Raw genomic sequence first — 17807 nt, 5'->3', positions numbered from 1 at the left:
CACGTAAATCTTGAAGCAATTTTCATCCTGTAGAGCGGCTTCTGCCTTCCGTTGGTAGGTCAACTCGTTAGTGACGCGTCGGCTTGCAGTGCGGCAGAGTCCACCAGCACCACCCTTTCGTTGCTCGAGCAAGAACAACTCGACACATTCAAGAGCACCACGTTCCGTAACACAGTGTTGCAGTTGTCGGACAGCGTTTTGAACAACCTGTAAAATAGGAGATCACAATAAAGCACCACCACAATCGCACGACGTTACTGTTTGGCAGAAAAGCTCAGCTTACCCTATCCAGTGTAAATGCAATGTAAGCATGAATACCGAACATTTCTCGGAGAGAATCTTCGAAATTGCTCGCCTCCATGTTGCCATCGAGCACATTTTTAAGCATATCCAGGAAGGTGGAATAAAAATCCTCGACCTTAATTTCACTCTTGGGCTTCAGTCGGAGGGCTGTCGCCGTGCTGTTATTCCGAGTGCTTTGGTAGGCCTTCTCCTCGGTGGCAATGATCTGGGCCCGTTCATAGATCGATCGAAGTCGCTCACACAGGATTGCGTGTAATCGCAGAAATAGATACCAATTGTTGTTGGTGAAGAACAAGGTGTATGCTTCTTCCTGTGGAAAATTGAAGAAAACAATTGTTAGAGTCATCAGTTGGTATTAGGTTATTCAAACTTGTCGTTCGTTGAGATTCGACGTTTGTAAACTAATTATCGTTTTATTTTTGTAAAATAGACACTACTTTTTTATGAACACACAGGAATCTCATGTGATCTCTTAACTCATTCTTATTTTAGAAGTTGTGCCTCCAAAGCAAATTGTATAGGGGAAGATGACCCTGATCCGACCCCCTAAATTGCAAAGGCCATTCATCAAACAAAATTCTTGTTTTTTGGTGACATCGACATTGAAATGAATACTATAACTCTTAAACTATATTTTATTCTGCCCCCTACGACATTGGTATTGGGTGAAAAGGGCTATAACCGCGAAAGTCGAATATCGTATTCCGATTAGAACTGGGCGATCTTGGATCGATATTTAGAAGATCGATCTTTTCCTTTCCGATTTTATTGGGTCGATTCTTTGCAGATTCTTTGGAGAAGTAGTTTTGTAAGTGTGGTCATTATAAAACAAGTGGTCACAAGCACTGAAGTCCATATCCTCTGTGTAGCGAAGAGAAACTTCAATTCACCAACCTTCTCCGTCATCCTCAACGAGAGCGCTCTTGTTTGTTCTACAATCGTCATAATTCTAGATATGTGCGAGCGCAAGAAGACGGAAGAGCAGTTTTTTGTCACTCAATTTCTACCAACTAGCTAACACTGGCTCTTTATATATTTGCCAATGAAAGAGAAAAGCGCATGGTTTCTATTTGGTGAGTGATGACTGTAGTAGCTCAATTATTTGGCAAATTCTCAAGGATACGGTTAGAAGAAGAGAGCTCCATGTAAATCGAATAAGCGGGAAATTGTTAGAACAGCTTCGAATACTTCAAAATCGCAAAATTGCAAATAAAGCAATTTTTGAATTTAAGTGTTTCCCGGAAGACAAATCGTCAAGTTTTGGTGAAAAATCCTTACATAAGAGGGGTTAAAAGGTTTAAACTACTAATTTACATTATCTCACATGGGAAGACGTCTGATTCTTGCCAAAGCTCACATGAACCGACCGTGGAGCATGGTATGTTATGACAAAGGATGTTTTCAAAAGAATACATTTTGCTATATACCATAAAGAAAAGCTCTTCAATGTATAGGTTAAATGGACGCAGTGGTTCACACCCAACAGGGGGAAAAAAGTATAGGTTATCTTCAGTGACGAAAAAAAGTTCAATTTGGATGGTTCTGATGGTTTCAACGGGTACCGGCGTGATTTACGGATATTTTTCAACCAGGAATTTTTGTGGAGGTTCGTGCATGGTTTGGGCGGGATTCTGTGCAACCGGAAAGCTCAAGATAGCTTTCACATCATTTAAAATGAATAGCAAGGATTACACACATGTTCTGGAACCCTTTCTCCTAATGTTTTGCGTAGATATCGTCGCAAAAAATTCACATTCTAGCAAAACCAGCAAGAAAACTAAGCAATGGATTAAGGACCCTATTTTTTTGGACTGGCCGGCACGCTCTCCAGAACTTGAATCATAAGGGTTTTTTTGTACGCAGAATCTACACTGATAAAAAGCGGTACACCACGATCGGGGAGCTCAAGGCCGCAATATCGGAGACATGGGAAAATATCGAGAAATCCGTACTACAGAATTTGGTAAATAGTATGTCAACCAGAATTTTCCAGGTTATTACAACAATACTCGCGCGAAAAATCGTAACTCGTGTACTCACAGACTGTGCGCGTCTCTGTAATATTGCTATTGTGTATATTTAGGCGTCATTGGTATTTATTCAAAGAAAAAGATATACAGGTAAACCTTTTTTTGTGCGGGGGATAGGGACCGCATAGAAAAAATCGTGCAAAACTTCACCAGTAGCTTTAAAAAACCGTGTTCGGTACACATTTTGAAAAAAACTTTTTTTTGTGCGGAAGATAGGGACCGCATAAAAAAAGTTTCCCCCAAGAAAATAACTCAAATCCACGCCGTTCACCGTTCAATTTCCTTGTTTCCCTGCTTTGCGATAAGACAGTTTGCCTCTTCGGGTGCGCGTGGCTGTTTCGTGCTTTTAGTTGCATGCGTGATGCTGTTAGATATCATGTCATGAAAAACTTAGAGCATTTGATGGGAGGAGGGGAATGATTTCAGAAGTAGATACGCAAATATGCTTTATTCGCACTGAAATGCATATAAACCATCGAAAAAAACTAAATGGACAATAACTTCGTCAAATATGTTTCTTTTCATATACCGCACAAAAACAGGTTTTACTGTAATTGAATAAAAAAAACTCCAGAAAATATTTTTTCTTCAACTTCATTCAGTTTTAATAGTCATTTAATTCAGCCACCTCATTCATTCGCAGTCTGTCAGACCTGTGCGCGAGTATAGGAAGGTTAATCGAAATGGCAAGGTTACAAATTATTGACATGTAAATCTACCGATTGTTTTGAATTTTTCATTGATAATACTTATGGATTTTGAAATGGTCTTATAAAAACTGGACAGCTGAATTATTATATTTAAGTCCAATAAATGAACAAAGGACTCTTTTGAACGAAATTGACGTTGAATATACATTATTCTAAGCATTCAACAATGTATGAAAACTATTATAATAAGAAGCTAACACACTCTTGAAGATGTCTACCGGTTTTCAGCTTCTACGGTCCACTTGGTCCTGGAACTAGAATTCTAAATTTCAAGCAGCCAGGCACGAAATCAGTTTCGTCGTTGTTATATAATTGTCACTTCTCGCTTTCAACCATCTTATCCAGAACAGGTAAACCCTGATGTCGTGTGAGGCATTATCAACAAAAACAAAATCATCTACTCCTGAGTAGTCGAATCCCCTCTAGACCACATCGTGGCGACTACTTCAGGCGAGCAGCGATGCTCATGCACTTCACCAGCCTTCAATGCTAAATAACGTTGTCATTTTTTCTCTACATGTCTACGTTTTGTAGTTCACCACACCGCTTACATTCCATCTCATAAGTATTCGTAGACCCATCGGGACGTGTACCGATTAGGAAGCGTCCTCCAACGTGGCACACTCCTTGTCATTGTCACACTTGCAGGATTTTTTTTCTCAAAGAAGCACTGATTAGGCAGTGCCCTCCAACATGATGCGCATTTCGTTACAGCTACTCAAATGGGGTATTATCCAGAAAAACAGCTTCCGCAGTTGTTCAAATTCTACAGTCAGATGTTGTGAGCATGTTAATTACCCCAACAATCTCACCAAGAAAGAGAGGTGGCATCTGTCGCTTTGCGATGCATCTGGGACAGACAAAAGCAACGTGCTCCGATGTTTCCTTCACATCTCCACACCCGGACAGAGGATTGACATTGCGTACCTCTGTCTGTTCCCATTCCTGCCACTTCGCTATTGATTCTGCTCACGCTCTTTTTCTGATACCACTGGTTTCTCGAATAGGAATCGATCATAACTCGAATTGAAATCGATCATAACTTCCAAGTGTTTCAACATAGGTTTGAGGTTATCACATGTTCTCCGACTATTATTTCCGCCTTCGCAGTCACTCACCAACACCACAGAGTAGGTCACCCCTTCGTTTTTGCATGTATTGATGAATTCTCTGTTTTTCCGACCACTGTCCAAATAGCGTCAACAGTGGACCTATCTAGAGTCCGAACGGCATTTTTACAGACCCTGGTAACCCTCGGTACGTTTCGTCAGCCTGTTGACTTTTGTATCATACATTGTTTAGGAAAGTGACCATCATCTAGATATTTCTGTACCACTGTCCTCAAAAGCAGTCCGGGAAAACCATTATCGCCACTTTCAATCCACGTTAGAAATTCCGCCGGAACCAAACGCTTTCCTCACCTACAATCTTTTCGCCATTGCTGCTAGTTCCTTACTAGAGACTTGTAGGCATTCAGCGGCTGTATTGTCGTACAGTGCAGGTGGCATTGTCGTTGGGTCATGCCTCGAGAATAATCCCTGCACAATGACCTACAGCTTCTCGGGACATGATTCGACAAGCATCACTAGTCCCCTCTAATCTTCGTCGTCACATGGCGATAAGCATTGTCCCATGGATTTGCGTTGCAGGAAACTGGATCGTATAGATCCTTAGAAGCTTCTCAAAACAGTTCGATTTGCTCAGTCTAATTTCTTTTTAAATAATCTTACTGTCGTCGCTGCAGCTTCCAGCATTTGATTTGCTACAGGTTCGGGCTGGATGTCGACAGACGTCTTTCAAACACTTTGATTACAATTGGAACTCAAAAGTTTCAGTAAACTACGGTCCATTCTTGATTGAGATCATGATTGATAAATGATTGCTACCGTGGGAATCATTGATTACTTCCCACAGACAAAACAACTACTACTCGGGACAAATTTTCTTGTAAATTTCAAAATAGTGTTTGCATATAAGATATTTATAATTTGACAAGATATCCATAATTGCCGCCTAAAAGCCGGAGAATGTGAATTCAAGATTCTACAAAACTTAAACCATCGAAAAACTATTAAGTCTCATTACGATGGTACGAGTTTCACGGACGGACTGAACTGTCCTCTTTACTGATCAAAGCAGAAGTTCAAGAAGTGTAAATATAAAATTAGGTAAAATATCCTGACATCTCTCAGGAGACACCAACAATTGATTAAATCGAGTAATCGGAATAAGTATGTGCCGGCTGACAGCCTCTATCAATGAAACTTTAGAAAATTTTTCTCCGAAATAACGACACTTTTCGAGCAATATATCAACCAATATAAAAATCACTCAAAAATACATACCATATGGCGTGCGTGCGTCGGTAAGGACGAGTTTGTTTGTTGCTGCTGCTGTTGAGGCTGCAAAACCTGCGACGCTGCCACTACCGGTTGGTCTGGGTCGTTCTCCTGCTTTATCTCCACTTTGATAGCACCATCCGGCATGTTGTTGTCTTTGCTGCTACTATTATCGTCTGTTGAGTCACGATTTGCACTCGCACTAGAATCACCGCTCCCGATTAGGCTCGATTGACTTCCTGCAGCAGCTACCACCATCGATGATCCGGAGCCTGTCGTTCCGCTGTCTGCTGATATCGCGGCATTTGATGGGGTTTTGACACCACTTGCGTTACCACCATTCCCACTGTCTAAATTTTCCTCCTTTACAACTGTTTGTACAGATTCTTTACTCTCGCCCGCACTACTGGCACCTGCTGCGGGGCTGCTGCTCGATAAACTACTGCTACCATTATTTTTACTGTTACTTTTCGAAGCAGGTTTGCTACCTTCATCCTCATGATCCTGGTCGGCGTCCATATCCCTATCGTCTGTAAGTACAGTAAGGAACCAAATCAGAACTCTAATATTCAAATATTCTTCGAAAACAACTGACCATCTTCTCGCTCATCGTCGCTCAATTGCTGCCGAGGAGCAAAGAACAGATCTGGCACGAACTGTCGCAGGATGTGTTTGATGCGAGCTTTCTCCTGCTTCTGGATGCCCGTCTGCCGTTTCACGTGATGGATAAGCAAGTTGGTTGCATCGTCCAGTATTGTCTTGTCCTTGTAGGGCAGAATCAGATGCGGCCCACTGACCGAAGGGTTTGGGCTGCCGTCTTCACTTTGCTCATGGCGCTGCATTTTTGGTAATAACAACCGTGAGATAAATCATATCAATACAGAAAACAGATCTTTCAGTTGAATGGGATCTTTTACCTTCATATAACTCACCTCATCAAAAAGTGTTTCAATTTCATTGAACAAACTTTTCGATCGTAACGCCTTTATATCGTTCTGCTTAAAGTTGATTCCTTGATGATCCAAAGATTTGAGATAATATTTCTCATTCTGTTCACGCCATTGCTTGTTGAATCCCTGTGAAAAAAAACCTAAATTAGTAAACCAAGTCTTTGTGTCAACTACAAGGAATATCGAACCTTTTGCGCTTCGCGCCATTCCTCCTCCTTGGCCTTCAACCTGCGTAGCACTACCGGAACAGCAACAAACGGGTTTTTCTTAAGTCCTTGGATAATGTCCGCCGCCTTGTCACCATAAATTCTTCTCAGGGCGCGTTGATGTATCGTAGGGGAAGTACCCCCAAGACAATCATCCAACCGGAAGCGACTAACTTCATCAGGAGACATTCGACTAAGCTTCTTCTGGACACCCTCCAGTACTCGTATCGTTGCACTGTTGGTTTCTATCACAACATCCAGCTCGAAGCGCTCGTCCTCACAGCGGTAAATAAACTCTTCGTATTGCGTTTTTCGTGACGTGACGAAGGTCGAATCCTCGGCCCAGGTCGGGAATGACACCCAGGTATCGTTCAGCACATCCCTGCACAGATTCGTCCTCCCGGAACACTTCACATTTTCATGGGATTTCGGGAGAGCACAATAGCTGGCACCAAGCCGCTTACATGTTGACAAATCAATATCGGTAGCCAGCTCACTTTGAGATCTATCTTGCCGCTGGGCCGAAGCCAACGGTATACACTCGGGTGCCGTTGAGGGCCCGAGGAAATCTTGGAACCACTTGAGCAAATCTGGGAACCTACTGAGAAACGGTGTCACCAGTGTTAGAAGCTCGGACTTCGATACAATTTCTTGATTGAACAGCGTCAAACAGCGCAGGAAGTTTTCGTACACTTCGGGACTTTTCAAAGCTTTTCGTACTTTATCGAAGAAGGCATAATCGTTCAACGTTCCAAACTTAGACGCTTCTGAGAGCGTAATGTCGCGACAAATCGGCTTATGCCGTTTTATTGGAGGACCTTCGCGATCCCGTGAGGGCATGTTATGACTCATCGATGGCATTTGTGAAAAAGATGGTGATCGTTTTATGGCATTACCCATCCCACTCTGGCCACCTCCTTGAATGCCAGCAACGTTGTGAGCGAACTTTTGATTGCTCACATGGTTCCGTGATTCCTTCTCAATTCCAACGCTTCCACTGCGGCCGACAAGGGCACTAGAGTTGATAATGTAATCTTTTTCTGTGCACTGTGCATACTCTCGCTCTGTCATCCGTGACAGATTCGACGAAAGGGAAGAGTTATACGGTTTCACATTTGTACTCATCACGCTACCGGACATTTTCTTGTTATGCGGCTGCTGAGTTGGTGGCTGCACCTGCTCGTGCAGTGTGTGGTTCTTATTGACGTGGATTGGTGCGTGGCTGGTTGCATCCGGCAAAAACTGACCAAACTCTCGGAGAAGGTCTTCCTGGTTATCGAACAATTTTGCAACTTGAGTGTACACTTCAGCCTCGGTTAATTGCTTCGCTCCGGGATTACAGCCACCCTGGGGACCTTCTTTGTAGATTTTCTGTTCCTTTTGGTAGGTGTGCAAAATTTCGAGAAACCGCTTATATTTTTCCGGTTGCGAGTGGAAGCGATTTTTGATTTTGTTCACGTATGTAATGGCATGGTTGAATTCGACCGGTTGATTCGGTGTCGAGTTTGTAACTGGTGCTTCTGGTGGATTCGACTGCTGTTGTTGATGGGGAATTACTTGCTGAGAGATCATTCGATGAATGTTTTGCTGTTGACTACTGTTGATTGTGCTTGGATCAGCCGAAGAAACTGGACCGATGGACGCATTACTTGATGGCAAATTTGGACCTCCACTTCCACCGGAGATGGTTCGTTCCCGATCTCGGGAGAAATTTTGCGGCGATTGTGGAATCGAGGCAATGTTAGTCACATTGGAGTTTTGTGTTCCGGAAACACTAGCTGGCACTACCGATTGAAGAGTCGAATGGACAGAGCTTGTCGAGTGGCCGTATGAACTCATTAGATTAACAGCTGCGTTTGGTGTTTGTACGATCTGTCCACCACCTTGAAATATTGTGCTGTACTTATGCGGCGATGGCTGGGGAGCTACTGCAGTACCCGATGATGTTGATGGCACTGAAACGGACACCTGAAAGGCATAGCCTTGGTCGTTTGCTTGTACCTCGATCTTATACCCTGGGGGTAGAAATGTGTTGAACCCAACGATCAACTCTGGGTGTCCTTTGAACAGATTTGATACACGTTGGATAACACCGGGTGTATCGATGCTTTGAGATTTAAATTCCTTCATGATGTCGAGAAAATCGTTGTACACTTGGGGCTGATTGCCGAAACGGAATTTCACCTGGTCCAGATAGCTAAGCGCATCCTCGACCTTGAGCCGCTGAAACTGGGCCTGCCCAGCTTGTGGTGGCGGCGGTGGAGGCTGCGGTTGTGCACTCGGTATGACATTGGTCGGCATTGTGTTTATTACCTGACCGGCACCACCACCGCTACCGCTAGTAGTTGAGTTTGTAACACCTTTGTGACCGCCACGCACTTGGTTAGTCGTGTTCACGACATGCACTTGTTGTTGGGCAGGTTGCTGTGGAGTGGTGACTGCTGATTGCGCGAGTCCACCTGCAGTTTTCACCACATTCGGACCACCTCCGCCGATGCTAGTTGCATATGCTGTTGAAATAGAAAATATATTAAAAAGAGTTTATTGAGAGTATACTAAAATAAATTTCAATATGGCTTTAATATGGCTTTAAGCACTGAATAATATTGATACGCTATTCGAACATAAAAAGTGACTCTTCATACGTTCCTGTCTTGATTTTCCTTTTTGTTTTGTTAATGTTTATTCGCCAACAGGCTCGGAGCCCCAATGGTAGTCTTAGTATCTAAATTTAGCTTAAAATATTCTAACATTAAAAATTGCATTGATTTAGAGGCGAATGAACTGCAAAGTTTAAAGCCTCTTTAATCCAACATCATCATCATCAATTGCATTGCCTAAATAAGTTGTCCAGAGTCAAGGTCCAAAAACATTAAAAATTTACGCAAAATACAGTCACGTGACAGGTTAAAAACAAACACAGAAACGAAGAAAACGAAGCGAATAAACCGTCGAAGCACACCAGGTCGTAACGCACTACACGCGAGGTAGAACAACGTTTGAAAGTCGGTAATCGAAGGAGATACGATTACGTTTCCTTGCAAACGACACGATTGACCATTTACTGGGATTCAATGTCATCTCATTCACTTCGCACCAAGCTGCAAAAGAATCCAGTTGCCTTTGGAGGAACATGGCGTCATCGATCGATCTGATCTGAGATTTTCATGTCATCCGCGTATAGTAATCGTGGACTATCTAATATAGTTGCAATCGTTAATGTGAGATAAAAAAACAAGTGAACCGAGATGGCTGCCCTGTCGTATTCCAGAAAACGATGCAAAATGTGAGGTTAGATGATCACCAATCTTCACGCAGTTTGTTTTGCCAGTCAGATAAGATTGGAACCATTGCAGCAGATTACCGCAAACCCCCATGCGTTCCAACTTGGCCACTACGATTGCTTTGCGTGGTTCAGCTTGTCGAAGGCAGCTGACAAGTCAGTACAGATGGCGTCCGTCTGGCATCCCTTCGAAAAGCCGTTGGTGACGCGATGTGGAGGCGAGCAAGTTCGTAGTTGTGGAGCGTCCGGGCATGAATCCGTGCTGATCGTTGCTGATTAGTTCCTTGTACAGACGGCAGAACTACGAGTTCGAACATCGTTGACGTGGCGCATAAACTAGAAATTCCTCGGTAGTTGTCAATGTTCGATTTGTCTCCTTGTTATGTACCGGAAACATTTTTCCAAACGATTGGAAATACTACTGCGATGAGCTGAAAGATAAACTCTAGCAAACCTTAACAATTTGGGATTTTGCTTCGAGTTTAATGACCATCAAATGTAAAGATCGCGATTGTGATAGATTCGAAATGTGTTCACATAACAGCCGATTTCCTTAGCAATAAATTTATAATTTTTGTTATTTCTTCAAACGGTTTCAGAAGATTAACGCATTACTTGTTTGATGAATAAATTCAATTAGAGGACGAAGCCAACTTTTCTCATGATGTTTCCCTTCGTTCTGTTGATTGAAGTTTGATTCATTTAGAATCCGGAATCGCAAAACTGTTGTATTTCGGGATTGGTTGAAGGTACAACACAAGCTTTAGTATCAAAATACATATAATTCATTATTTTTTTTTAGAAAAAAAATATTCAAAAAATTATTCCTTTGGATATTGATGATGTGTACGTTATATCGAGGTAAAATGTATGTTATATCGAGTGACGTTATATCGAGGGTACGTTATATCGAAGTTTCCCTGTATTACTTATTTTGTAAGTGATGCAACAGACTGACAGTGCATATACAGTAGAATCCGTTTATTATGACTCCGCTTATTATGACCTCCCTTCAATGTTATTATAAACGTATTTTACTGTATAGCAAACTGGAACCTCTACAGAAAAAAAATGTTTCATACGGCACAAAGATCTGGCCCAAAAATATAAAATGTAAAGTGAAAAAATTCCCGAAAAACTATGAGAAATTCGGGAATAAAATATTCCTACGAGATATTTATTTGCCTCCCTGCCAAATAATGGTGGGAAATTTTTTTCCTATTCCATACAACGGGTAATCACAAAACCTGCTACACCCATACCTCGCTTTATGGCCTAGATACGTTTCTTGGCAGTTAAGAAAGAAGCCTTATAACCAATCAATTATTTTAATACAAATTCATTCAAATTCTATCGGGACGGTTCCAAGTTTGTTTAACGAAACGCTCGGTTCCAGATTTGTTTAACGAAATGGACTTGTATTCGACATATTAAACAAAAGCAATATCAAATGTAATATTCGGTTTCCATGCCATACTTTAAACTCGTTTTTCTCGAAATTATAAAAATGTCACATTGGTCCGGTCTGACTTAACACCGACCATATCACGATCAAGACATGAATTCTATTTGACTTAATCGAACCTATCTTCTTTCAAACAAATAGCAAAGAAACATGTTTCAATTACACTCTGAACAGTCAATTGAAGTACCCAACAGATTATCATGTATGATAAGTAAATATTCCATTAAAACTCATGTAACTACGAAGCTCTATAGAATACTCACAAGTGGCCGTATACTGCACGCTGGGCTGCTGTTGCTGCTGCTGCTGCTGGGAAGTTACCGATTGTTGCGAGATCTGATGCTGCTGAGACTGTTGTTGAACCTGCTGCTGTGGTACCGCCTGGAGTTGCTGCTGCTGCTGAGCCTGTTGCTGTTGGGGTTGGCTCAAATTTGCCGCAACATCGGCAGGTGTTGTAGTCTTGATAACGTTCGGTGATATTTGGTACTGTATGGTGGATCCACCAGCATTGTGTGGCTGGGTTGTCGTAATAAGACGCTGGAGGGGGGCAGTTCCGCTTGCCCGTGGCGGTTGTTGCCCAAATTGGATTTCTTCCGTGCGACCGCGCTTCATCGTGGCTGCATTTTGATGATCCTGGTAATTGTCCTTTGTTGGTTTATATTAGTAGATTCTGTATCGTAACGGCACAGTCTGCAAGGTAAGAAAGAACATTGTCAGAAAAGAAAGTTCTTTGTTCTGGTCTTCTGGTAGAGCCTATTGATAAAGAAAAAAAAAAGGGTCGAACGAAATGTTTTATCATCCGCGCATGTGACTGTCTGTGTGCTGCTTTCGGTTGTGTCGGATGAAAACATCTGTTTAAATGGTATCGATCGATAACGGTTTAAAAGACAGACATGCGCTTTCGTGGCATTTTCGTGCCTAGCTCATCATGCCCCGCGTATAAAAGGCCAATGTTTTCCGCCTACTTTTGCCCTCCACCCGATACTGCATCGCAAAATATTTACTCCTGCTCCCGGCATCACCGCGAGATGCATTAATTCGTGCACACAGCGAAAATTCAATCCTGAATGGCGAAACCAATCTCACCTTTTTTCAAATATTGACATCGTACGTCTCTGCTGTTCTGCGTTGCGGTCCTACAATAACAAAAAAAAATCGGCCTATCGCTGGCTTACAATGTGTAACAAGAAGGAGTGAAGTGGAACAGAGCAGAGAGCAGAGGCAAAACCAGCTCTCCTCATACAAGTGTTATTTATTTAACCGGTATTTTCACTCGTGTTCTTATGGTCGCATCGTGAGTATTGAAAATAAAGTTGCACAATATCATTATCTCGCTTCCGCCTCCCACCATCTCTCAACCCATTCCCCATCCTCGATTTAGAATGCAATCGCAAATGAGACTTTCTCTTGATCTCTCAGTTCTAGGCTCAAATTTATTAACAATTCAATCCATTTTTACAGCACTCGAAATGAAAGGTAGTGAAACTATTCTTCGAAATTAAACATCAATTATCGTACATTCCCCCACTCACCGCGCAAACGAATTTCGACGCGTTGCTCGTCCACACATGTTTCTACCACTACCAAACCCCTTCCAAAGGGTCACCATCCAAATGACCAAAATCAAAACGAGCCCTCAAAAAAAAAGAGCGTTCTTTTTCTTGTCTTTCCTACCAACAACCGAAGCGCATCATCAGTGACGGTACTTCATGATGTTCCGATGTTTTGAACCTCCCCGGCGTGTGGTGGAGACTTCGCGCGCGCCTCTCTGGTCGAAAAATAGCTTCCAAATTCGAACAAAAAAAACGGAAAAAGACCAATGTCGTGCTGCTGCTCTGATGTCTGCTTGCGTGGATGACGATAATATGAAGATGGTATGGCGATGAGAGGCATACAAATTTGGAAACAGCGGCACTACAGTGGAGCTGCTTTGGGGAACTGACTGACGTTCGCGGTAAAAAAGGAAAGAAAACAAGTTTAGTCGTGAAATAAAACAAGCCCGGTGTTAAGGGGGGTCTCCTCTCATAAAATTTTATGTAAGTATCGAAAAATATACACAAAGAGACCACGAGAATACGTTGTACTCTTTGGTGTGCATTGTTAACCGTACACATCTTGGTCAGTATTCATCGCACGACACCATATTCAGGGCTTTTGTGGCACTCGGCATATATCATCTTACAAAACATAACATCAGAAGACGTAAAGTTTGAACACAAATGAGTCTTGGTGTGTTTTTAAGGTGAACCCATTCAACATGTGAGCGTTTAGGGAACAATACCATTGGATAATGTTGCGATATGCAGTAGAGGGCAACAGGGTAAAATAGCCTCCTCCTCTCTATGTGGATAGTCTAGCGCGCGCTCACCGACTCCACACCACAGACAACATTCATCACGACGTTAATGTGTTTGTTCTAACTGTGTTCCATTATATCTGTGACTGTACCTTTCTCGCATCAACACCCGAAATAGTGTGAGTTTTCGCAGTATTTTTTTTTCTTATTGGAAGCGTGAAAAAAAGTTGAGGTTATTCCATGGTACAGAGTAAAAACATTACGTATCACGGCAGTGGGAGAGAACGACTGTAATAGAAAAAAATGAAATGAAACGATGTTCGCGCGCGATTCGCTCTACTCTTAAAATGTCATGGCGACGATGGCGGCGGCGGCGGTGGAGTCAAATTATGCGGAATTATTTAACGTTCTCCTTAAAACAACAATGATCGTCGAGAACGAAGACGCGCCACTGAAAGGGAATAAACGAATGCAGTCTTCTCTGATTGTGAGAGTTTGTTTGAGAGATGATGCTGGTGACATGCGGCGGTGGCGGCTGGTGACATAATATGCCAACGATAGAACGAACCATATGCGAGTCCGCTTGGTGATGATTGTAATGATTTCGATAAACACGGACGAAATTAAGATGAGATGTGCGCCGGTACATGAAAAAAGATAATGTGGGTGATTTATTCTGGGAGGATTTACACAGAAATTAGGCGCACTTTCGAAAATTATTGAATTAATGAGAATAAACATCTCTAAAATAACTGAGTGGCGTATCGAGACAAGCAGGTTAGAAAGAATAGTGACAAGAATTCATTGAAAACGGTGCACAATGGGGTCGTTCTGGGAACAGAAAAATTGTTAACCCTGTTTAGCTACGATTTATTTTTCAAATGAGCGGACCAAATGCAAACGCTTCGATGAGTTACGTATCGAGTAATTTCACTACTCTGCTGAGCGTCTCAGCGCCTTGCACACCGTGGTGCAAATGCACCACGTGAGAGACTCGATGTTGTACGTGAAAAAGTTACACGTACAAATAGTATACAAATACCGAAAGTTCACCCGTTTGTTTATTTATATGTCGAAAACAAATAGCGGTAACATCCGTGCCTCTCACATTAAAGGTCACGTGTTCAATTCTCGCTTCAAATATTCTTCCGAAATGAAAGTAAAGTGACGAACCAGCCAAAAACGTGTTCTTCTTCTTCAATGGCACTAACGTTCCTAGAGGAACTTCACCGTCTCAACGTAGCATCACTTGCGTCATTTTTATTAGTACTTAGTTGAGATTTCTATGCCAAATAACACGCCTTGAATGCATTCTGAGTGGCAAGCTCTAGAATACGCGTGAACACAGTGCAAGTCGGAGGAAATTTCTTTGACGAAAAATTCCCCCGACCAGAACGGGAATCGTACCCGAACACCCGGCATGTTAGTTATGACGCTAACCACTCGGCCAAGGGAGCACAACGCACAAAAGCACAAAAACGTGTTGAAAGTCACTATAAAACAGAAAGAAAAAAAAATAGGCCTGAATAAGCTATGCTGCTCTTGAAGTGGTCTCTTTTGTGGTTTAGGCCCTAAAAAAATATGCCATCCCATCCAAAAACAAGCCCATTTATGCGAAGTATTTTCTTTCCACACCAAGTGGTGACTCACACTAAAAATGTTCGATTTTCCTTTGTTTTCATTTGATGAAAAATATACTTTTTTTTCAATTTTCATAGTGAAAACCGTTTTCTATCTAAACCCATTCACTGCCAAGCCTAAATTCTATTAAATCATTCATTTTGAGGGTTATTGAGGGTTATTGTTTACCAAAACCCTGTTATTTCTTGGTAAGAGCACATATATTATCATACAAATATATTTTTACATATTTATATTTATGTTTGTGGCCACAAAAAAAATGCTAATTCAAAATCCTGCATGTTGTATTATATTTAAAGTAGGACGAGTATACTCGTCCTTGGCAGCGAATGGGTTAACCTTTTCACTACGGCAGTGTGCTCCGTCGGAGTGGTACCGCTGAACGCAGTACTGCGACCAAAAGTATGCATATCGCGCTGGTGTGATCGATGTGCAGTATCACCCTGATGTCGTCTATAGACGGTCGTCGCGCGGGTGTCCCCTATAGACGACGCTCGTATCGAAAGGGTTAAACAACAATAAGTTGGGACACAATATTCTTCGAAAAACGGGGATTGCAATTGCAGTGTAATGTGGAATCCAATTGTATGATAACAAATATCAAATAATGCTGGGACGCCTAAACAATGTCCATTGTCAGATTAGCTGGTATCTAATTCCACCAACCACCAAATACAGTAGAACCCCGATTATCCGCGGAATAGTCTGGCTAGGTCACCGCGGATCACGAAAATCGCAGATAACGCAATTAACGATTAAAAAGAGATGCAAACACAAAAAAAGATATTTCATCGTGATATCTATGTTTTATCAATACAGGATTCATTTAACTATCCATCTATGAGCTCGTGTACACCACAAGTCAAATAATGTGAGAGCCATGACCAAAACAAAAAAGCAAAATCCTACCACTCTGTTAAATTCCGGGAAAGTCCATAGCATTACTATGGAACTCGCTTTTGCGGATAAACTGCACCGCGGATCATCCGCTCGCGGATAATTGGGCTTTCACTGTATTATCTTCCTTCCTAAGATAACACAGATATATGACCAGAGGAAAAACCACAGTTTTTCACGCTTGAGATTGTGCTTGAGCTTGGGTAGACTGTACAATTCGTAGTTGCTCTCCGTGATTGACCTGAACCAACCAAATTGCACAAAGAACACACAGAATGACGCTTGGGACTAGCAAATCATTCTCGTTGTACAATTTTCGGTGATTCGAGCTTTAAATGGTCAATAACGACGCCGGCCACGTCCTTACAGTCACCAGGGGAAGGGAAGGAATGTTAGTATGATATTCGCCGCCCGAAGGCCAGAAGGGTCGCCTCTATAGCGTGGTTCCCTAGCGTTTATCAAGGAAGGGATAGTTGTTAGTGGGAATGGTTGAGAAAAATCAGGATTCACTGCGGTAAGTGATGTGATTATGAAAATGCGAACAATTGACCTCTCGACAAAACAAAAATCCGAAAATCTCATGTGTTACAACACGCGGCAGAGATTTTCTTCAGGTATCCTGAGAAGGAAAACCTGTAAAATTGATACATTTTATATGATATATTATATTAACATATTCTAGTATTCATCGCATGTACTTTTCATCAAATTCAATCGCGTTGGTGGAGATTCAGTAGTAGGAAACCTGAGAAAGTAACCGAGAAAACTCCTCCAAGGTCAACCGATCCGGCGATATGTTCCGTTATTCATCACACCTTCTCTGAGCCTATTTTTATTTTTGGGAAACCTCAGAAGGTCACCAAGAAAATCTCTCTAGTAACAATCGTCCCGGCGCTTTATTCTATTATTCACCGCGTGTACGCTTTTTCGCCGATCCTATTGGTTCCAGAGGAGCCCTCCCGGTCACTCCCCCATGCCTCTCGCAAAGACATCCCTCGCCGTCGCGATTAGTAATCTAATTGCGACGTCGGAGAGCCTTCCGCGGGAAACTCGAGAATGCAACCGAGAGAACCTCTCCAAATACCTTCAGGGTATAAATCAGGAATCACACCTTCCGATTTTTTAAGTTTTTGATTTTTTAATTTCTATTTTTGAATTTTAAATTGTTGAATGTTTAATTCTTGGATTTTGAATGCTTGAATTTCACATGTTCTTGAATTTCTGAATTTATAAATGAAAAGATGGAGATTTGTTGTGGTTTTAGTATTTGCACTATAATCCACATTCTTTTTCATGTCTTAAAAAAAAAAACAAAATTTCACAGATGTTTTTACTGCACCAAAATTCACAAAAACACTAAAAGAGACATATTTTTCGGAGCCATCGCCCCCCTTCCAACAGGCACCATTCAGTACATTCATAAATATCACAGTTTTTCACGCTTGAGATTGTCAAAATATTTCCATTTCCATCGCCAATAACTATTCGCAATAAAAAAAACAAAGCATTCTCATCGTTTGGAGGCAAACTGTCAGAAGTGGTCCTTCGATTTCCATCAGTCTTTGTTTGCCCCAAATTATTCCGTAGCGTATTTTTCGACCCGATCGGAATTTTTTTAACGCGGGGAATACGTATCTCGTAAAAACCCGCACAAAAAACCCGTTTGTTGGAAAAGTTTGAATAAGTC

The 17807-nt window shown here is 41.9% G+C and overlaps 1 protein-coding gene across 6 annotated transcripts in view; it reads right to left on the bottom strand.

Annotated features, from left to right (window-relative positions):
- LOC129775880 (paired amphipathic helix protein Sin3a) overlaps positions 1–17807 on the bottom strand; it is a 40170-nt gene that overhangs the window by 9663 nt on the left and 12700 nt on the right. For 5 of the 6 annotated variants that reach the window (XM_055781059.1, XM_055781054.1, XM_055781055.1 and 2 more), the window contains exons 2-8: positions 11550–11976; positions 6521–9048; positions 6300–6458; positions 5978–6218; positions 5389–5912; positions 284–613; positions 1–207 (exon numbers count right to left, since the gene is read on the bottom strand). In XM_055781059.1, coding sequence (XP_055637034.1) covers positions 1–207; positions 284–613; positions 5389–5912; positions 5978–6218; positions 6300–6458; positions 6521–9048; positions 11550–11898 — 4338 coding nt within the window. In that variant the 5' untranslated portion in view covers positions 11899–11976. The remainder of the gene's footprint in view (positions 208–283; positions 614–5388; positions 5913–5977; positions 6219–6299; positions 6459–6520; positions 9049–11549; positions 11977–17807) is intronic. The other variant, XM_055781058.1, reaches the window with a different exon arrangement.

Source organism: Toxorhynchites rutilus, chromosome 3, assembly GCF_029784135.1.
Source record: "Toxorhynchites rutilus septentrionalis strain SRP chromosome 3, ASM2978413v1, whole genome shotgun sequence".
Classification (NCBI taxonomy): domain Eukaryota; kingdom Metazoa; phylum Arthropoda; class Insecta; order Diptera; family Culicidae; genus Toxorhynchites; species Toxorhynchites rutilus.
The sequence above is the reverse complement of the archived record's forward strand: the minus strand, read 5'-3'. Positions and strand labels throughout refer to the sequence as shown.